The following is a 23,952-nucleotide window of genomic DNA, read 5'->3' on the forward strand; positions in this document are numbered from 1 at the left end:
TTATTTGTGCGTTATTTATGCCTACGGCGCTTGCGGTGATTCTTAACTACTTGAAATGACGTCGACTCGTATATTTGCGTGTATGTGTACGGTTGATGCGTGCTTATGTACTTATGTTTGTACATACGTACCTACATATATCACATACCTACATACGTACATGCATGTATGTATGCAATAAAGACATAAATATTTTATTTAACATCGCACTCATGACATTTTAATTACCATTATATGGCGTTAGACATATGATTAAGGACCACAGTAACAACTAGAGAGGAAACCCGTTGCGGTCACGCAATGGTCTAGTCTTTTCGATAAGCAGTAAGGGATCTTTTATATGTAACATCACACAGACAGGATAGTACATACCACGTTCTTTGTTACACCAATTGTGGTGCACTGGCTGGGACGGGAAATAGTTCTTTGAACCCACCGATGGGATCGAATAATATTCCAGAGGATATGTGAATGATTCGTGCACTTATTGATAAAAGCATGAAACTTGGCACACACATACGACACATCATAGAAATTAATTTTAAGATTGGAGGCATTCTCAATATGACCTGTGTTGGCAATGGCAATGTGTCTATATATAAAAAAATGGTCAAAATAACCCTAAATAATATCTTATTGTCATTTTATGTTTAACTATTTCGATTAATGAACCTCTAAAATTAAAGACATAATTAGAAAATTGACGTCAGATTACCGTTAAAGGTCATTTCAGCGTCATAACTGTAAACATTGATATAAATTCTTAATGATGCTTTATCAAAGTCGTCAATGTCAGCTTGCCACCAAATGTTTTTATTAATTAATTAATTAATTTCTGTTTTCAAATTTGATGATTATACCTTCACTACATAAAACAATACAATACAATAATTCATTTACTAGTAAAAAGTATTAATTGTATTAGAAAATCTATAGAGGTTGACCAAGAGCTATCTTCAATTTTTGGGTACATATTTTGCACCAATTTTTCTACCAATGAATCTTTGACGGCGAAGGATTGGCTGATGTTTTGGTGAATATTTTATTTTTACAATGGATTGTGGCGCAGTGGTTAAGCCATCGGACTACAGGCTGTTAGGTACAGGGTTCGCAGCTCGGTACCGGCTCCAACCCAGAATGAGTTCTTAAGGGCTCAGTGGGTAGGTGTAAGGCCACTACACCCTCTTCTTTCTCACTAACCACTAACCAACTAACAACTAATCCACTGTCCTGGACAGACAACCCAGATAGCTGAGGTGTGTGCCTAGGACAGCGTGCTTGAACCTCAATTGAATATAAGCACGGAAATAAGTTGAAATGAATGAAATGAGTGCCAGCACATTACAAATTTGATATGACCGAGTTAATTATAATTATCCAATTATATATGGGATCGATAAATCAGTAATAATCTGTGACAAATAAAAATGTACCTTGCAACTGCCATTATTCCTTTATTGATTCCTATATTACAGTTTATTTAGTAAAGCTTGTGTTAAAATGTGGGTATCAGGCCCATTTCCCGTTCTTGATCACACCCACTAGACTTTCAGATTTTCCTATTACTGTGCTGGTATGTATGTGCAGTGTCCTATGCATCTGCATTGTCTTATGTGGTTTGTTAATGTCCGTTTCACCTTCCAGTCAGCAGTCCTTTCAAACCATGCCAAGGTCTGCATGGTACCCCACACTGACAACATGACGTTGGACTAGTATATCCTGTGTTGATGAATTATTTTATATTTCTCTGACTTTTCGTGTGAACATGACTTTTCTGGCTCTGTTTACACTACCCTCTGCTCTTCCTTGGTCATACACATCTATACTGTATCTTTGAATGGATGTTAGTACACTGTTGCTTAACATAGTGCACCGCTAGTCAGAGCAAAAAATGCCGACCATGCACTGCATTTGGCATTGTGCAATGTTAGAACAATAGCAATTGCAAATTTGTATGTGACTTTCTTTTATAGATGCATTGTACCCACAGACTTGCATATCTGATTCTTGTGGCGTGTGTGTCTAACATTCTAATCTAAATTCTTTTGTAATGTTTTGAAGAATCTGCAGCTTGTAGAAATAAGCACGTGTCTGGTTTCTTGTTTGTTTGTGACGAATAATTTACATTTGCAGCCTCTGGTCACATTTTATCTTCTCAGTAACTATGATCAAATATTTTAATGGCTACTCTTTCACATAATAATACAGTGAACACGTTTTTCTTGTTACACAGAACCTCAAGTCACAATTTCCCATGCCAAAATGTGTAGTCATGTACCTTTGTGTTTAGTTGCCATTATGTAGAATATCAACCTACATTCATAATCATCAAATGTTTGGTAATAGCTGTGCCAACAATGTCCACTTCAAGTTGCCGGTTTCACCAATTTGTTGCACACAAGTATCCAATGACGTACCTGGGATGTTTTTCACTAAACCTTACGTTACTACAGTCATGTGATAGAGGTGGATGAAATGATTTATCATCATAGAAAAGGAAGTGTTCCAAGTCCATGTCACCTACCTGGCAGGCAATGTGAACAAGTTGCTGTCATGTTTTAACTACTGTTCTTGTGCATGTGAACTTTCTTTTTAAAAATGTCAACTATTGGCTTCTTTGTAAGATTAACTTGTCACGTAGTATTCCCACGTTTTAAAGATGTTGAGTGACAACAATAAAAGAGAACGTGTATAAATCTAGTTAGCTAGTGTATGGAAGAGTCATTGCAGGTGTACGAGCGCATCCACATTATAGATTGATCTTTCATGAATGTGTCTGAGATCTCATCAAACTCAAACTTTGATCTCTGTTTCTCTTCAAAATCATTTCAGCCGATCCTTTTTGACAATGTTTACATTAAGTATAAGTTTCTTGGTGTAGTGTATACAGGGCAGAAGCAATCACCTGATGCGCATGAGTTGTTTTCTTGCTGACAGTTACTTTTAAAAAGTTCCTGATGAGATTATTTCACCTAGCACTGGTGCCAATATCCAATATTCACTTTCTTCCAGAAAGGTCACCAAGTACTTTTAATAGCGACATCTTGATATGTAGACCACTCATCATAACAACAAGAAGCCCATATATCTGGCCACATCTACTGGGTGTATTTTAAACCACTGTTCAATATGTGAAATCACAGGAACCTGTTAAGGATTAGGATACTGTATGGCTATATGAATATCCATATTGTTCATATCAACTGTAGTCGTTCTGAAACTGACAGAATAAAAGCGTAATTGCATGGCAGGCATACAGCGGATGTACTAAACTTGCTGAAAGCTTTTTGTGTCTGTTCAATTCCAATATATAGAATGACAACATACTAATCATGTTGTCGACTGATAATGTCCCGGCAGTGTTTCTGCCAGAAAGAAATGTTTGGGTATGGCGCTATGGAACTGAAATGGTTTATTTACCCACGTACTCAACACATTTTATTTACGGTTATATGGCGTCGGGCATATGGTTACACGACCTTTGATATACCAGTCGTAATACACTGGCTAGAACGAACAATAGTTCAATGGGCCCATCGACGTGGATCGATCCTAAGCCGACCGTGCATTAGGCGGGCGCTTTAACACTGGGCTACGTCCCGCCCTTCTCGACATACATACAATATCTAGAGAATACTACATGAGTGGCCGTTAGATACCATTTATCTTACAACGAGTTGTTTTAAAATGTATCTAACGAGCCTTCTCGACATACATGCAATATCTAGAGAATACTACATGAGTGGCCGTTAGATACCATTTATCTTACAACGAGTTGTTTTAAAATGTATCTAACGAGCCTTCTCGACATACATACAATATCTAGAGAATACTACATGAGTGGCCGTTAGATACCATTTATCTTACAACGAGTTGTTTTAAAATGTATCTAACGAGCCTTCTCGACATACATACAATATCTAGAGAATACTACATGAGTGGCCGTTAGATACCATTTATCTTACAACGAGTTGTTTTAAAATGTATCTAACGAGCGAAAGCGAGTTTGATACATTTTTAAACAACGATTTTAAAGATAAATGGTATCTAGCGGACACAAATGTATTATTTCGTTTCTTACATCTCCTCAAAAACCAAGTTTAAAGCAAATTTTAACATCTTTTTCAACTAAAAGTTATTTACAGCTGTCATGTCATGTCATAGGGTTTTACGTGCACATTCAGAGCAAGCTGTTGCAGCGCACGCCTGTCGTGCCGGCTCTTCCGTCCATGACAGGAAAGGTGGGGAGAGGGAAGGAGGGACCGCCTGCACTGGCAGGTGCAAGGGAGCACCAGCAGCCTGATTGAATCGGTAGCAGGCGGGTGGGGGTGATGGTGGTGCTATGGAATTTGAATGGAGCCGTTAATGCCAAAGAGAAAGTGGTGCGCAATTTTGTTAAGGAAATTTTGGCGCAATTCTGAACGGTCGGTCGAAAGGTAAATGGCCGAGCTAATATAGGTTTTGATATTAGTGCATCGAGAGTAGCTCGTTAATTTTAGACCTTTACGATGCTGTGGTGTCTCCCTAGGTTGCCCATTTACAGCTGTGACGGAACATGTTCTTATCTTTTCGCCTGTGGCGATGTTAATTGTTTTAGAGGGCCGTGTGCACCTTGGTTACGTAATACCTCCGCGCGACCGTACCCCCTAATACACACCCAGACCAGGTGTGGAGGCCATGTGGCCAGTAGTTACGTAATAACTCCGGTAGTGCGGTTTATGACCGGGGTATTGCTAGCGAACTGGTGACAGTAAGTCTGGCCATCTAAGAGAAAATACCGTCCCTTGGAGTTGTGGAACTATCACATGTTAGGTGAGGTACCGCGTTGTGCCCCCAGGCGATATTCGCTGTCTCTGAGATTTTTGAATAAATAGATAGGATTTTAGATATATCGACCCCCGCCTGCTACCGATCCCGGTCGGACTGCTGGTGCTCCCTTGCACCTGCCAGTGCAGGCGGTCCCTCCCCCCCCCCCCCCCCCTCAACTTTCTGTCTTGGACGACAGAGCTTGCTCCGCAAGCACTTGCGCCCACGACAGGCGTGCGCTACAACAGCTTGCTCTGAATGTGCACGTTAAACCCTATGACATGACATGATATATCGAGGAGAAACATTGGAAGGCTGCAGGGGAACGGACGTCGTCCACTGAACGATCTATATAAGTTCAGTCCGGACGTGGTAAATATATGTTTTTGCTCTGTTGTATAACCTTGATGTGATTGATGTGACTTTAAATATTTTAATACTGTATTATACCAATACTATTTAGACAGTGTTTCCGGTAATCTGACGAAGTAAATTGTAGGCTCCACTGTTCTAAAATATTAAGGCTTAGCCGGTCATCCTAGAGGACCTAGGTAAACTCTAGGTTATTGTCTTTATGGTGATATGTACCAGTATTAATTCTGTATTACAAGGTTACTGAATGAGTAGTTAAGGGTTAATTAAAAATTAACCAGTTAGGAATAGAGTTGTAATTCCTTTATTAATTAAGTTCCCCTGGCAGCGTTTTTCAATTATCACACGTGTGCGTGTTGTATCACGGTGAAGTGATTAGAATATTGTGTAAACTAGACACCTAGCGATTAACTAATTAAGTGATTAGTTCTGGGTTGTTATTATATTGTTGTTGTTAATTAACTACTGCGGCAAGCACATTTGTCAGCGCAGTGTTAATACAGATTTCAAAGTGTATTGTGTTTTGTTGTGTTTTCTAGTGAACTAAACGTGCTACATATATATATATATATTTATATAAGATCTTATCTCTGATCATACCTAGAGCCGAGCCACTCGGGTATTGGACTGCCCGATACAGAGAGATCTAATAGATATACCGTTAGAAGAGATATTTGGATAATCGTGTTTTATTCAGTTACGGGTATTATAGGATCCCCGTGACAACAGCCCTTGCACTTTCGCTTCACAGACAAATGCGTATCAGGTTACCTATACGTCTCAGTGTAATCGATTTCGATCGTGCTGTTTTTTCATTGGATTTATGACATTGGTGACCTGGTCATCACCTAGGAGCAGCCAGTCGTATGTTTTGAAAATGTTAACACACGTACATGCGTATGGTTGAGCTAAAGAGCTTTTTTTTAAGGTTGACGCAATAGCTAAGAACGTATCGGGCGATTCGGTGCGACAGGTTCGAGTCCCAGCAACAGCATGTGACAATTTGTGAGGCGAAAAATGATTTAATTATCCCCTGCGCCAGTGCGTTAATATATAATATGTATGTAATAGTCAAACTCGACATAAATACAAGTTATCCATACATACAGACGTAGCTCATTGGTAAAGCGCTCACCTGATATGCATTGTCTTTATAGTACAGAAATTACCGAATAGTGCATTTTTTGATAAAAGCATGAGACTTGACACGCGCATACCAGACATCATAGAGAACATTTTAAAGATTGGAGGCATTCTCAATATGACCTGTGCTGGTCATGGTGTGGATATTTCTTAATATTATGACATGTTCAAATTAGCCCACAATAGTATTTTGAGTCATTAAAATTTGCATATGACTTAAAATGTATACATTAGGATACAAGTAGGATATTAAAACTTATATTTGGTGTCCCTTGTGAATTTTAGGGTAATTTTAGGTTCACAACCATGAAAACTTTACCTGAATAATAACATTTAATTCACTGCCTTTTAAAGTGATTCATATATGAAAAGCAATTTAGATACCATTATGGGACACTAACAATTGAAAATAAAACGAATGTAGACTTCATCTACTCAGTATACAAAGGTATGTTGATGCTAAGGCCACAGCCATTTTTTGCGTAACAAACAACGCACCTGTCGGTACTTATTTATTGCTTGTTAGCTTCTTGTTTTGTTTGTCACCATGTGCATCATAAAATATAACATTGAGTCAACATCCCACTTGGACCAGTGACGCCATGATCCAAAATGGCCGTCTTAAATCACATTTTATATACATTATCCTTTTGTGCATAATAGTTTCTATTTAAATAATTCTAGTAGATTATGACTCATTTTAATTTTTAATACCTTATTAGGTCTTCGAATAACTCAACTTAGTATGATAAAAAGCTGCTCACCATTTTGGGTTCAGGCAACTGATTTTATGATCACATGCAAGAGTATTCAATCAATAAAGTGAATTGATCATTTAAAACTGCAAGGAAATATTGGGTGAATTTTAGGCCTAAAGATTACGTGCCCTTTATGAGAGCTGATAAAAATGTATTCAATATATGTGTACACTAAATCTAACAACAAGTATTAATGAATTATGATATGTGCCAGCCTGACATTTTGAAAAAAAGACTTGTTTTTGTATATTTAGTTACACACATTGCATCCTCCCTGAAACTGTTTATGTATTCATAATTTGAATTCTTCATTATTAAAATTTATTTTTTATAAATAATGAAGTGAACACATCAATCCCTTCTTTTATTCAAGGAGATCAAAAAATTGTTCTTTGGCGATATTATTCAGACTGCATCAATGGAACGCTTCGATCACTTCATACTTTGAGGCCAACTTATTAATTTTTTCATTAGGACATTACTTTTTAAGTGTGAAACATGTTGCTTAACAGCAGTATAATAGATTAGTGAAACACAATGGTCACTGCAAATAATAGTTTAGTATGGCATCGGCGATCTTTCTTTGACGCACCAGGAAGGGATAGATGTCACTACCACATTCATGTGGTGCATATGCATGCTCATAAACATCGTCAAACTATCTAGCTGAATTACCTTTTTCGCTTGGACTAGCTCTGCCAGATATGTTTTTTTTTTTTTAACCCAGGTAACACCACCAATAGTTTTGAAACACTTTTCTTGTGTCCACTAGACAATCCAAGTGAAAAACACCACTGGGATCCCACCGGGGATTCTGCCAGAGGGTAAAACAGGTATGGCGCCATACCCAAAAAAAATTGATTTTTTTTTTTTTAAAGTTGACCTTTTGACAAAATTAATTACTCTTATCGGTAATGTATGATTCTCTTAACCCTGCCCCTAAATTTAATCCATTTTCTTTCTGGGGGAGGCCCCTCATACCCCCTGTTGACTGGTTGCATTCAGTTCCGTAGGAGCGAGACTTAGCCCAGTGGTGAAGCGCTCGTTTGATGCGCGGTCGGTCTTGGATAGATTCCCGTCAGTGGGCCCATAGGGATATTTCTCGCTCCGTCCAGTGCACCACAACTGATGTATCAAATACTGTGGTATGTGATATCCTGTATGTGGGGTGGTGCATATAAAAGATCCCTTGCTACTAATGGAAAAATGTAGCAGGTTTCCTCTCTAAAACAATATGTCGAAATTACCAAATGTTTGACATCCAATAACCGATGATTAATAAATCAATTTTCTCTAGTGCTGTCGTTAAACACAACAAACATTTTGTAATATTGTTACGACCGTATTATTTGTATCATGCATGCCAAACTAACGCGACTATGACAGTGCATGAACTGGACACATTAATTTTGCTTTTGAAGATGTTCGTAAGTGTGCTGATGTATGCCTTTATAGATGGACACGAGCCTGGCCATGTTGGTGCTATCTCCAACTGCTCCTTTATCAAATTAATCAAGTACATAACCGCCTGTCCGTCGACAAGCATAACTGCTTCCCTTACCGTCACTGCTGGCAGACTGACCGATTAGACGCTGGGGGGGTTAACCCTCGGTGAATGGCCAGTCTGTGGTAGAAGCACTGCGCAGGTGCTCAGGGCTTCTAAGAAGCTGAATTTCGTCTCCAGTGCCGCGCCGCAAACACCCATGGTAAGGATGAGGTAATCGCGGTAATGGTCAGTGAGTGACCGGTCAGTCCGACTGGTCATTCAACACGGTTGCAGATGCTCCATTGGCGTATACGGTGCATGATGCATTGCCTGGCATTGGCCACCTTTTGTCCTTTGCGCTCAAAGATAGCAGTATAAAGAAACCATGATTATGTCAAAGAAACAGATCGTTGTACAGGCTCGTTTTGCGCAGTTAGCGCCATTTGTTATAGAACTTGAGGGCGTAGCAGAACAATGGAATTTGCAGTATTTTTAAGTACACACCAAACAAAATATACTTTGTATTGTATTCGTCTCCCCACTGAAAAAAATAAGCAAATGCATTATATTTATTCTTTAAACACTTGATTTTCGTGGTACGTTTAGGTTCGTGGCAATGATGCTTGTCGACAGATATGCGTCATAGTACTCATAGATCCGCACCTGTATAAGCACATAAGCACAATTATTTGCAGTACATTCTGTAATGTCACGAGAGTCACCATTTCTGGATATTTTCTCTCACACTGCGTAATAATATAATTTAAATTTAAAACAACAACAATACAGTTAAATTTTAAAAACAACAATACAGTATGTCATTAAACTTTTATTTATTCGAAACAATTGTCCAGTTAACACTGCACACACACACACACAAGTAAGCTCTGATACTGGACACACATTTATGGACGGAAATACTGTTAGTTATTGCACATGTCGAATCGATATGCCTGTTACTACCTGTGCAAAGGTCATAAAAGTGGAAATGAAATCACCGAAAACGTCTGTATCTTGTTTTATCGCACAAGAATTATTATGTAGAGTTTCTCTGGAAACGAACCAAAACAAATTAATCATCCCAACAAACATTCAAGTATTATTGTTATTCTGTGGTGCACAGTATTTTTGACAGGTGATTAACTTATCTCTGAAGTAATTGCCCGTTCCAAGATGGAATGAAGAAATTACCTTACGGATTCTAGTTATGAGGATGTAACGACTGTCACTTGCCGACAATCTTTTTCAATATCCTCTGTTCACACAGAACATTAATTTTATTGTTTTGTATTCACGAAATGTTCACAATTACTTGCTAAGTCACATGTGGTGCTTAATTAATTTTCAGGTAGTATATATGTATTTTTTTTAAAAGGCAAAGGACGAAACGAACAAACAAAACCCCCAGCCCATGCACATAGATCCTCGTGGTAGCACGACTATACATTCTTGGACAGGCCAGGTATTGCATGACCCTGTCGCTTCTGAACACAGTTCGGGCGCAGTTCATCAGAGCTGGGGTCATGGGGTCTTTTAGTGAAGATGAACTATAATACAGGAGTCTGTTAGTTTAATTTGTGACTCGACGATTGTTTAAAACGACACAATATGTCACATAAGTTAAGCAGGGTGGAGTTGGTTATTTGAATGGCTGACTTTCAAACAAAACGTCATATTTTATCATGCTCTACGCACATTCTAATTGTAACAGTTGGCAATCGAACGTAAACAGATGACTATATAACACGCAATGTGAAAGGCCTCCTCGGTACAAACTATAGTGTCAATTATTTCGTGGCATACTTGAAAGTCACTGGAGGACATGAAAGAGCAATGTACTTGACCTTAGTTATAATGCTATATACAATTAATGAATCTACAACCTGCTATTATACGTAATTTAGGCAGTCCTAGACGTTGGAAGCGAGGGGGTCAAGGGACGGGGCACCGACACATTTCTGATTAGATTAATCGTTGTGACGATTACGAATGTTAGCTCAATGATATTGCTGTATTATAATAATGATAATTAAAAAATATATATGCTGAAAGACAAGGTTACATATGAATACAAGTTAAAGCTTCGCATTATTTTACATGATCAACGTCTCTAACAATATAAATATTTTTACATGAAAGACTTGGATCTGTTTTTGCTGTGTAGTCAATATTAGAGCCAGAGTCAATTTATTTGTGTCCCATACGAGTATTAACGTGCACGTACTAAGTAGTGCATAATCTGCAAAAACAAATCACGTTCTGTGTCATTAGATGGAGTAGATTCAATATACTAGTTTATTACCCATATTGATAAACATATCTTGGTACATATTAAAGTGGTACGTCCCATTAGAACGTCAAGTGGGACGTAACACGTCGTGACGTCATCGACTGACGCACTACAACCTTACAGGAACGTCAGCCAAACGAGTTGAGTGATATAAATTAAGATCGATTATGGGTAATAAATAGGATATAAAAGTCGCTACCATTTCGTATCATGTTTATGTCCCTCGTGAAATAATTTTCATTGTCATGCGCTAAGGCTTGTAACAACTGAACAGTATTTCATTCGGGACATAAACATGATACGAAATGGAAGCTCGTTTGATGTCTTTTAAATACATGTATGTCTCCGTGTGCGTGTATGTATCCGTATCCGAACACTGCATATGGACAGCTTATGTAAAGTCTGTTTTGCTGAACTAAATTTCTAAAGAACATTGATTATTTAATCATTGGCTTTTGAATATCAAACAGTTGATCATTCTGGTATGTATATACCTTTAGAAGTGAACTTGCTACATTTTCCCTTTCAGCAACAAGGTATCTTCTATATACATTTACCCACGCCTAATCAATACAAATAGAAATGGCTGGTATGTAAACGTATATGAACTATTTGTATACGGATGAATCATTTCGGATTACGGATATGCATACAGGTAAATGGAACCTGGCCCTAGATGCATAGTCCATATGCGTATTTGTGTACGTACACTTACGCAGTCCACAAATATCAATTTCTCTATAAATAAGTCACGTGTGTCTACGTTTACTGATACGCATACGGACTTTGTATCTATTAAATCTCAGCCTATACATCAATTAAATGACCATTTCTGTACAGACAAAAGTAGAACTAGGTCCGTAGCGGGAACATAGCGTTATACAATAATGAATATCGGATGAGTTTCTATCCGAGATAATAAAAAATATGCATGCCATATCATTAATTTGCACAAGTTAGAGAAATATAGTGTGCATTACAATCAACTGATACGCTGTGACCTTTTAAAGATGCATATACTATTATTATTATTATTATTATTACTATTATGGCATGTCATTGTTTTTATTATATTAAACTTTAAAAGCCCAAAGTCAACTGCTATGGAAGTGAGAGACACAAAACATATATCTACACGTGGACTTATAACAGATCGAGTAACATTGTTGCCACTATGCCTCAACCCAAGAGCGTTTGCACGTAGACTGCACACCAGGGTGGTGTTGCGTTTCACAGCCAACTCCTAAACAACAGCAGGAAGGTCCAGATTGTGCAAAGAAATCATCTGAGTAATCATGTGACTGTCATCACGAGCGCGCGCGCGTTTCTTCACATCGCGTCTGAGGCTGGCGTCGTTAATAAACGGACATGCGCTGAGAAAGTTCTGCACCGGAAGTTGCTCAATCCCATTGTCTATAACTGCCTGATCTGTCACGTGCAAAGCAACCACTTCCTCTGGAAAAGAATGCTGGGAGGCAATATGAATCCTTCGGACCCGTCTTCTCCTTAAGACCTTGCATAGCAATGCCATCTTGAAATGATGCCGAAAGTTAGAGCTGAATAGACAATATATTATCGGATTGATAGCGTTGGCCATGTACGAAAAGAAACTCAGGGCTTCTCTTCCCGTAAACAGTATATGGTCTCCTGCTCCTACGAAGTCCTCGTGAAGATGCACCATGTGGAAAGGAAACCACCCGATTCCAAATGCCACTGTTATAGCAAAAATAATTATTGCTATTCTGCGTCTGGCTTGCAAAGCTGCAAGTGTTATGTCGTTAGGTCTCGATCCCGGCCGGACACTGTTCCAGAGTTTGCGCACGATTCCAATATGACAAACCGCCAGAATCATCTGTGGTAAGAAGAAGGTGAAGACGACCATGACCCCAGAGTCGAGCTGCCTCTGTTGCAACGTGGCGTGGCTTCGGTCGCAGACGCTCCTCACGTCGTACACGTGCAGTCGTGTGCTAATCTTATACAGGAATATCTTGTACACCATTACGATTGTTGAGACAACCCAAATTGACAAAATGATGGCAAGAGCCCGTTTCGTTGTTCTGAAAATAGAATTACGGATTGTTAGATAGTTAGATAGTAAATTAAAAACAAATAAAACCAACCAACCAAATAATCAAACAAACAAACAAATAAAATAAGCAGTGTTTGAAAAGAGAACACGATGAGTTTTTTCCCTGCATTTGTTAATTAAATTTTTTTATTTAGAATATTTCATCACTATTTCTAATTTATTTTGTAGCCTTCCTTTGGAATATTTTTGCAACAGTTCAGTACGAAAGAGAAATAAAACATATATTTATATTATTATTATTATTATTATTATTTTGAGCATATGTCTGTGTGGGCGGGATCTAGCCCAGTTGGTAGATCGCTCGCCTGATGTGCCTGTGTTGTACGATCGAACCACCTCAGTGGACTCATTCTCTGACTGGGTTTTCACCGTCCCAACCCGTGCACCACGACTGGTATTTTAAAGACAAGGGTATATGCTAACCTGTCTGTGGGAAAGTGCATATAAAAGAACCCTTGCTGCCAATGCAAAAATGTAGCGGCTTTCTAAAATTACCAACCGTTTGACATTCAATAGCCGATGATAAATAAATCTAGTGGTGTCATTAATGAACAAAGAAAAAATTTACCTTTTTTCCCGTGCATATTTCTCGTTTTCATTTTATTTTTTAAATCTTTTGTTTGCTTTCCAGGTGTCGCTTTACTTTTAACTGGAATTAAGGAATGGTTTGTGTTCATTTCTAATTACCTGAAATGTCTTGACCTCATTGGATGGACTATGGCGTAGTAGCGGTCAATTCCTGTCACCGTTAGGGTCAGCACACTCACCAACAAACACACTGCCATAATGTAGTTCACAAATTTGCCTGCAATTGAAAACAACACAATGCATTCCTCATAATAAAGAATATTTTCATGTTGCTAGAAAACGAGAAAATTATACATGAATAAATGAACAATTTATATAGAATGTTCTTCAATGTATGGTTAGCCTTATTTCTGTTCAACATACATTTAAATCAGGATGTTGAAATTATTGATTGTCAGTTTTTCTCTAAGTTAACAAATCAGAGAAAAATGAATAAGTCACTGATAATAACATACAACCAAATAAAACAAATACCACAAGATTACCACCCACCCGAAACAAAACGAAAAACACAATCCGAAGAAAAACACCAAAAATGGAACAAAATAAAGGGAACCAAACGTTAAGTGAAATTACCCATTTCACAAAATATGACTTTTAATGGTTAAGACCAGTATGAAATCTCGCTGCTGACAAAATAGGCAACTCTTTTCGAAATAACAAGACAACACATACCAGCCAACTCACACTGGCTACAACGGTAGAAAGCTAATAGCCAAACTATTCTACATTGTCTAATATGAGGGTTGTTTTTAAAGAAAACACATCGATTCGAACCGAAATATAACCAACAGGAGAGAAAAGAACTTTAAGTGAGCAATTAAATGTTTTACTTTACAAAACAATTAAGAAAGAAAGAAATGTTTTATTTAACGACGCACTCAACACATTGTATTTACGGTTATATGGCGTCAGACATATGGTCAAGGACCACACAGATATTGAGAGAGGAAACCCGCTGTCGCCACTTCATGGGCTACTCTTATTGATTAGCAGCAAGGGTTCTCTTATATGCACCATCCCACAGACAGGGTAGTACATACCACGGCCTTTGATATACCAGTCATGGTGCACTGGCTGGAACGAGAAATAGGCCAATGGGCCCACCGACGGGGATCGATCCCACACCGACCGCGCATCGAGCGAGCGCTGTACCACTTGGCTACATCCCGTCCCCAAACAATTAAGAAGAAAATAAATAAATAGTTAAAGCCATAAAATACAATATGATTATAATTTGTTAATGGTGTTGCAAGAGATCAGTAAATAAATAAATAGTTAAAGCCATCAAATACAATATGATTATAATTTGTTAATGGTGTTGCAAGAGTGCAGTAAATAATTTCCGAGTGAGACTACTATGGTATTCTGTTGAAAAGGAAGTCCTCTGCAGCATGAATGAACAGGGCATTGGCCTCCTAAGTGTTATGGGTTGACGCTTTTGGGATACTTTGCGTAACTCGGTTAAACGGTTTCCTTTACTCACTGAGAATTACTAGTGTCTGGAGTTAATGTTTGACATTCTGGGCAGTACACACATCGCATACAATAAACATCAACAGCAACACTAAATGTGATAGCTTTCAGGCTGAAAATAATATATATTTTCCTACATATCGTATATAACACTTTATTTCTGGTCTGGTATGTCGGAACGTTTACATTTTAAGACTATACAAAAAACCACACAAAAAAACCCCAACCCCACAAAAAAACCACAAACAAACAAACAATGGTGTTAATGACATAAATATTCTTGGTTTGAATTGGTCTACAAAATGTGTCTACACTTTTGGTACCTTTAGTACTTCGGTTATATTTAATATTTTAATTTTAATTTTAATTTTTATTATTATAATGTTTTTTTGTGTTTTTGTTTTGTTTGTTTGTTTTTTTGGGGGGTGGGGGTGATGATAAACGTGTTTATGTTGATGATGATGGTGGTGGTTGTGTTGGTAGTGGTGAGGGTGTAGTAATGTTGGTGTTTGTGTTTTCATATAGATTGCGATAGTAGTATTTGTGTTGGTGATGGTATTGGTATTGTATGTTGTTGGTGATGCTAGTGTTTTGTTGCTTTTTTGTCATTCCAACTATTTAAATTTGGTTTGTAAACAATCTATACGACATTAGATCATATAATAGACGTATTGTCGAGATATCTCCTCATTGTGACATGTTGGAATTTCGATGCTATTGTCCAATGTATTAAGTTTTACTTTTGGAATGCACATAAATAAACGAGGTATTTCGCGCCATATTGTGTGTCGTCTGCTAAGAGCTTAACGAGAATTTCACCCCATAAAGTGTCACGAGCAATTAAACTGCTATTACATTAGAAGGTCGACGTTCTAATGTAATTGCGTAAAACGCACATCGTGTTCATCTGCTGCCATTCGCTATACTTTAACCGTTTGTAGCGCAAGTGCATTTATTAATGACCTTGACCCTTTAGTATATAAAAGCACAAATAATGTGAAGAGACAGAATTATAGGATAAGTTATGTAACTTTTCACATAATGCTTCGTTTGGTCATTTTAATTATAAAGTATAGGATCTCCGATAAAAGGCTATTTTGGGGCGGGTAGGGGATATTTGTTTATTTTCTTTTTTCGTTTTTTTGTGGGGGTTTTCGTGGGGGGTTTTGTGGATTTTTGTTGTTGTTTAGTGTGTTGAGTTTGTCTCTTCTGTTTGTTGTTGTTGTTTAGCTTTGCTTTGTTTTTGCATTTGTCTTTTTCAGAAACTCACGAGCTGACAGGAACCCTAATTCATTACCTTACAAGCCTTAAATATGAACTGACTTTTTAAAATTATTTCTACTTGTTACGGTTGTTTTAAGTAATTCTAATGTTTGTTTATTTTTGTTTATTCGCATTATCATTAATATTTATCAGTAGAAGTTGCTCGGATTTTCTTTCTCAGTTTAACGCTGCACGTGGTAAAGAAAAGTTTTGGTACTTTTTTCATCAATGTTTCTCATGCTAATCGACTATAACAGACAAACACAAAGACACACACGCGCACACACACACACGCGCGCGCACACACACACACACACACACACACGCGCGCGCGCACACACACACACACACGCGCGCACACACGAAAATTAGCTTTGGAGTAATTACCAACAAAACTGGAATACGAGAGACAGGCCCCGATCAGGTCGACCTCGAATGATGTCACGCCAACAGGACAATCATGTTCGCGTCGCACACTTGCGAAATTGTTTTGAAACTATGCAATTTACGGCTAGAACCATACCAGGTTTACGTCAGATCGTCCAGCATATATAGAAAGGAAATGAAGCAAATGGTTTACAACTCAACACATTTTATTTACGGTTATATGGCGTCGGACATATGGTTAAGGACCACACATATTGAGGGAAGAAACCCGCTGTCGCCACTTCATGGGCTACTCTTTTCGATTAGCAGTAAGGGATCTTTTTTATACACCATCACATAGACAGGATAGCACATACCACGGCCTTTGATGTAGTAGTCGTGGTGCACTGGCTGGAGCGAAAAATAGTTCAATGGGCCCACTGACGGGGATCGATCCCAAACCGACCGCGCATCAAACGAACGCTTTACCACTGGGCTACGGCTCGCCCTTCAGCATACACAGATGCCAAAGGTGGTCACACCCGTTATTAAGACTTACCAAATTGTCTATTCACATCTAATAAGTTTAATTCATATTTTTAAAAAGTACTTGTAAGCCTTGTAAAGAATCAGTGACGACAACGATGGTGTCATTAGAACACAATTGTAACATGATGGCACTCATTATTTGTTAGTAGTTACAGGAGGATTTAGTAAATTAAATAAACAGTTCTCTTTCTCCTCTACAACATTATTTTCAGACAATAATTCGACAGGAAACACTAAACGTTAGTGTTTGGAACAATAATGGAAATGTTTGTTAACATTGAAGAAATGTAATTAACTTGATTTAGTTTGATGTCTGTGTACATTAATGCGTAGGTGTAATTTTTCAATTCAATTCTTTATTCACTCAGACCACATACATGGTACATGAGGTAATATAATAATATGGTGAGCAAGTTACAAACATATACAGATAACATTTGGAGAACAAAGTATAATAAATAAATAATATAGTAAGTACATGTACTCATCTTCATTTCTAGATCACATTCTTGTTAAACCTTGTTTAATGTAATCACATAGTTTTATTAAGACATGTTAACTCTGCTTATTAAAACGTGGGTTTCCAAAACATACAAGTTACCACAGGTTTTACATATTAAAAGGGTAAAATAAATTTTTGTAATTTACAATTCATGTTTTGTTTAACTGTGAATGTTTTCCCAGTTTTAAAGGTAAACGATTGACCTTCGATACTTCTGTAGCACATTGACTAGTTCCGCATTTTGAGACAGTTGTATTGAGTTTATTTAATTCAAAATTTATGTCTGCATAAAAGTATTTTAAAAGCTTTTGGCTTGCTTTTACAATTTATAATTTTATGTTTTTGTAATATCGTATTAATTGTTTCACTTCTGTATGTATGTATGTTTGTATGTATGTATGTATTGATGTATGAATATCTATATATTGTACCGGCCTCGGTGGCGTCGTGGCAGGCCATCGGTCTACAGGCTGGTAGGTACTGGGTTCGGATCCCAGTCGAGGCATGGGATTTTTAATCCAGATACCGACTCCAAACCCTGAGTGAGTGCTCCGCAAGGCTCATTGGGTAGGTGTAAATCACTTGCACCGACCAGTGATCCATAACTGGTTCAACAAAGGCCATGGTTTGTGCTATCCTGCCTGTGGGAAGCGCAAATAAAAGATCCCTTGCTGCCAATCGGAAGAGTAGCCCATGTAGTGGCGACAGCGGGTTTCCTCTCAAAATATGTGTGGTCCTTAACCATATGTCTGACGCCATATAACCGTAAATAAAATGTGTTGAGTGCGTCGTTAAATAAAACACTTCTTTCTTTCTATATATTGTATGTATGTCGAGGTTGACTGTTACTTACATAGATATTAACGCACTGGCGCAGGGGATAATTAAATCCTTTCTGGCCTCACAAATTGTCCCATGCCGTTGCTGGGACTCGAACCTGTGGCACCGAATCGCCCGCAAATTGCACGACTAACCACGATACGCTCTGAGCTATCGAAGCTGTATGTATGTATGTTTGTATGTATGTATGTATGTATGTATGTATGTATGTATGTATGTATGTTTGTATATATATATATGTGTGTGTGTGTGTGTGTGTGTGTGTGTGTGTGTGTGTGTATATATATATATATATATATATATATATATATATATATATATATAATATCGGTGAGACAAACGTGCCTCTATGTGTCGACCGAACTAATGACCTGTGTGGTACTGTGTGCTAGCACATCACAGACGACACCTGGCGGGTAAACACGGCGAGAACTCGAGCACTCGCCAAGGTCTCTGGTGCAATTCCACAGGTGGTCAAATCAAAACAAAACGCAAAGCCAACTGTTTTGGAACGAATAACACAGCCAACCATAGCACGTATTAACCCACTTTTGTCAACCTAGATTAGCTACAGGAATAATTCAGTCAAACTAAATGTACTAGTATTCTTTGGTGTTATTATTACTTTGAATAACAACTGACGAAGCTCGGATGTGGGGAAGAAGAAGTTCATCTTAGCCTTTTTTCTTTGAAAAAATTTACAATTAAATGTGGGATTAAAAGAGGTTGACAATTACAGTTAAATGTGCGTTTGGGGGGTGGGGGGTGAAATAGCCCATGATTCTGCCCACCCTTCCACTTTGGTCTGTCGTCTGTATTATGACGTTTTGTACATGTATGCCTTTTCATCATGGACTTGATGGCTATGGGCTATGCTCATGACGGGTGCCACCGGAGCCGAGGGGCAGGATATGCTCAACTTTCGCGAACACTTGATATCATCACTGTTTTTTGTTTTTTTTACAGTGGTTCATGAATGCATACCAATGAGCTATATTCTGTACACGTTTGAGGTTTCTAGTCTAGTTATGGGAGTGACAATCCTCCTTAGGGTGATGCAGGAGGGATAAAACAATCTATTACTGATATCCTAGGGAGTGGCGGTCCTCCTAAGGGTGATGCAGGAGGGATAAAACAATCTATTACTGATATCCTAGGGAGTGGCGGTCCTCCTAAGGGTGATGCAGGAGGGATAAAACAATCTATTACTGATATCCTAGGGAGTGGCGGTCCTCCTTAGGGTGATGCAGGAGGGATAAAACAATCTATTACTGATATCCTAGGGAGTGGCGGTCCTCCTAAGGTCGAGCACCTAATGGTGGATCATGGAAGCAATCTCGACTTTGCCTAAATCGTCCTTTCGACTCTGTTTTGTGCTGAGATTAGATTTTGATCAGGGAATACGGTTTTGTCTTTCAGATTTCTAGTCCAAACTGTCCCTAAAGGACACCCTTAATATTGCCTGCTCACCGGCCTCGGTGGTGTCGTGGTTAGGCCATCGGTCTACAGGCTGGTAGGTACTGGGTTCGGATCCCAGTCGAGGCATGGGATTTTTAATCCAGATACCGACTCCAAACTCTGAGTGAGTACTCCGCAAGACTCAATGGGTAGGTGTAAACCACTTGCACCGACCAGTGATCCATAACTGGTTCAAAAAGGGCCATGGTTTGTGCTATCAAATCAAGGGAAGGTGGGTAGGTTTAGTTAGGTTATTCGTGTCGACCAGCAGCAAGTAGTATTTAAATGAAAATACATCTATGCACGTACAACACAGCACATTCCAATATACCAATCAAATAGCATTTGGGACAGTAAGTTCACGAAGTCTGAGGACATTATAAAAAACTTGTGCCATCATTGATTCATTCTGCTCGGTGATTTCCGCCACAAAGTTCCATCAAATGTGAGGGTAGGGACCAATCCTTACTGCTGTGCTTGTTGTGTTATACACCACACAATTGTGTCCTTGGCAGTCACTGGCATTTTCTACTCAAAATCAATAATCACACGAAATACTATTAGCATGAAACCACACCTGCTGTCGACAGATATGAGAGATCATTACATTGTTTTTGACGCGTGTACCTAACCACTCGCATTATTTTCAACCCCTTTTCAAAATAAATTTGTATCAAACGTTTCTTGGGTTGGAAGGTATAAGATATACCCGTGAACGTATAAATCAATTTTAAAACAAAAGCCTAATGAAATCAAGGTTGAAAACACAAATAACGCACTGTATGAAGTTTTAATCGGGGTCACATACAAAAAGGTTATCGTTCAATATTGTTTTAAATAAAAAGCAAACCTCTTTGTTTGTGATATTAATTTACACAGAATTAAATTTTCACAAAGTGTTGTGAGAAGTACAAATAAATAACTGTAACCCAAACATTTTCAAATGTCACATGCTCAGATTTACACTGTTACTGCATCATGTTTGCTTTCTATACAGATGTACATGTATAGAAGACCATGATGAACCAGGTTAGTCGGGGTCGTTCATTAGATTGACTCAACTGTAACGGTCGAATGGCTCAACACGCACCCGCAGTTTTTTGAGTATCTTAGAAAAGTCACATGTCATTAATTAGAGCCATAAATCCGATCATATTTTGTTTTTGTTTAACGACACCATTAGAGAACATTGATTAATTAATCATCGGCTAATGAATGTCAAACATTCTCGTAGTCATCAGAGAAAACCCGCTACATTTTTTTTCATTAGCAGCAAGGGATATTTCACATGCACTTTGGCCAGTTGTGGTGCACTGGTTGGAACGAGAGTACAAAACTCAATCAGTTGAATGGATCCACTGAGGTGGTTCGATCCTGCGACGCTAGCACTTCAGCGAGAACATTACAGACTGAGCTAAAGTCCGCCCCCGATCATATTAAGGTCACATTAAGGTCAAATTGTTGCTAGATCACAGTAACAAAGGGCAAGTGCTGGTCAGCAGAGTACCAGTGATCCGGGCGACAATTTGTAACTAGTATATTTTGCCCAATTTCCACCACAGTTTCTTTAATCAAGTGATCACGGAACAGCATTCCTCGATTTTCAAATAAGAACTCAGAAGTTCTGTACAGAGGACTTTCTTACACTTAGCTCAGCTAATATCAACCGGAAACGACCGTAACCTCAACATTTGGTTGAGACCTGCCCTATTTGTAGCGTGACATATGTTTTTAAATTCGTCTGACACATTAACATCCGTACATGCAGTGTGGTATTTGGCGTTATGACGTGAAAGTCAGTACTCCGTTATGGCATCCTATGCGAGCCCAGCACCTACAGGTGTAATCCACAAAATCAAATCACATAGACAATAGTAACATAGGTGGCTAAGACCACATACAGCGTTCCAAACAACATGTATTCACGAAGACTATAAATACTGTCACCCATCACCCTTAACGTTAATTGGAAAAAAACAACAACATTGGAACATAACTGTCTGAGCAGTGACGTAGTTTATATGATTTTTCTCATGTATAATGACGTAATTTGTATGATGTGTGTATTGTGTATGTACTGAAAACATTAAAAATAGGAATGACATTTTCTGCTCGTTATTGAGAAAGTATATATAAGTAATAAAACAGTGTTATACCATACAACTCATAATTCAGACTTTTATTATAAAAGTTAATCGCTAATCTAGGTATCGTCCTGACCCTAATCGGCAAATCGTAACATGTTAAATCCAGTACTCATTTTATAAAAACCCTTCCGAACATGATATGAACACCCTCTACAATTTGTTTGATTCTCTTGTTTTCTTCATTATTAAATAATCGGGGTTTTCTCTTGATTATTAATTGATTTTTTAAAATTATTATTATTGTTTTCTAGTCTCAAGCAGTTACTGAGTTTATTACAGGCCTTGGTATGTGCTATACTGACTTTCGTAAAATGTATAGTATGATTAATGCCTGGTACACAAACAGATAATCGAGTTGTATAAATCGTTATATACACTCTATGGCACAATAATATATTAGTTATATAATGTATTTAATAAGGTAAATCACTCTTCACCATTATCGATGGGCCCAATTTTCGAAGACTGTTGTTTTTTTGTTTTTGTTTTTGTTTTTTAAACCACCGATATGTTTAAATATTGTAAATGTATATAGTTACACGCATGTACGACATAAACAGGCTTTGTAAACCCTATATGTATATGTTTGATGGCGATAGTTTGTAAACACGTTTAAAGTAATACAAAGTGGACTAGAATAAACAGTGGGTATTAAAAAGTAGACAGTTTTACTCACATAAAAATCCTCCAAAAGGCCAATCTGTGATTGCGTAAGCTATGGACGTGAACGGGACGCACACCAGTAGAAAGAGAAGGGACACAATCGACAGGTTGATCAGGTACATGTTTGTCACCGTCCTCATGGCAGGCTGACGCGACACCACGTAGATCATTAAACTGTTGCCCAATATGCCCACTGCGAATATGAGGAAAAATAGCACCGGTACCATCTGACGTTCCGGTTTCGTCGATTCGAAATCTGGCTCGAGGCCATCGTCGCTGTCGTTGAAGATGTAAAACTCGCCGTCGTTGTCGTTGAAGTTGCTCAGGTCCGAATAGTTGAAATCGAACTCGGCGTAGTAATGATCCAGGTATTCGTAGGTGTACATTGTATCGCCTGTGTCCATCGCCGTCAGCAGTGGAACTGCAACACCTTCTATCTCCACGTTGTTGTCAGTACTAGAGACGTCATGGAAACGTAAAAGGTGAGGAATTGTCTCAGCATGCACTTCGTGTCATTGTGGTACGCCAGTCTTTGGAATAATCTGCCCACGGAGACAAAGCCGACTAAAAGGCAGGGTGCCATCGTGCGACTTCTACTTATTGGTTTAGCATCGCGGCAAAGACCGATTTCAAATGTCGAGAAAAGGCGAATAAAAAATATATATATAAAAATAAAAAAACGTCTACACCATACAAATGAGTGGAAAATTTATTATTCAGATTACGGGAATTATGTGTACAATTCTGTGAATTCGCCGTTTACTATTCATTTACTACCATTGGAGAATGCTGCCGCGTATCACAAATTCTCCTGCCTGTCACTTAGACCAAGAGGGGCGGCACTCTCCTTTGGAGCATAGCCAACCGGTCAATGCCCGATTATTGTGACCCGAAATTCCAAACTTCATTCATAATGCTTTTCCCGCCACATCTTTGACAATTCACTTCCGTGTTACTGATTCGTTCAGGTGATAAACGTAAGCGTTAGCATCTTGCTGGAGGCAGTAAAATATTGCGCGTCGCAAAATAGTTCTTTATGAATGAATTGAGAGATATGTATTTTACATGCTCTGTTTTTCTTCTTTCTTTTCTTTTTTCTTTCTTTCTTTCTTTCATCTTTAATTTATTATTATTATTTATTTATTTTTGTAAATAA

General features: G+C 38.3%; 1 protein-coding gene across 1 annotated transcript; it reads right to left on the minus strand.

The window, feature by feature from the left end:
* Positions 1 to 9,397: 9,397 nt before the first annotated feature.
* LOC121382535 (galanin receptor type 1-like) lies at positions 9,398 to 23,537 on the minus strand. Its single transcript, XM_041511994.1, has 3 exons — positions 22,810 to 23,537; positions 13,632 to 13,749; positions 9,398 to 12,912 (listed from the first exon to the last, which is right to left on the minus strand). The coding sequence occupies exons 1-3, from the start codon at positions 23,198 to 23,200 to the stop codon at positions 12,099 to 12,101; spliced, it is 1,323 nt and encodes a 440-aa protein (XP_041367928.1). The 5' UTR covers positions 23,201 to 23,537; the 3' UTR covers positions 9,398 to 12,098.
* Positions 23,538 to 23,952: the final 415 nt, after the last annotated feature.

The sequence above is a fragment of the Gigantopelta aegis genome, chromosome 10, assembly GCF_016097555.1.
Source record: "Gigantopelta aegis isolate Gae_Host chromosome 10, Gae_host_genome, whole genome shotgun sequence".
Lineage (NCBI taxonomy): Eukaryota > Metazoa > Mollusca > Gastropoda > Neomphalida > Peltospiridae > Gigantopelta > Gigantopelta aegis.

Bases quoted from the DNA above. Each gene is read 5' to 3' on its own strand.
- LOC121382535 (XM_041511994.1), bottom strand. From the start codon at position 23,200: ATGGACACAGGCGATACAATGTACACCTACGAATACCTGGATCATTAC. The intron at 13,750-22,809 runs GTGAGTAAAACT...TTTCAATTGCAG, and splicing joins GCCTTTTGGAGGATTTTTAT to GCAAATTTGTGAACTACATT. The intron at 12,913-13,631 runs GTAATTAGAAAT...TTCTATTTTCAG, and splicing joins ATGAGGTCAAGACATTTCAG to AACAACGAAACGGGCTCTTG.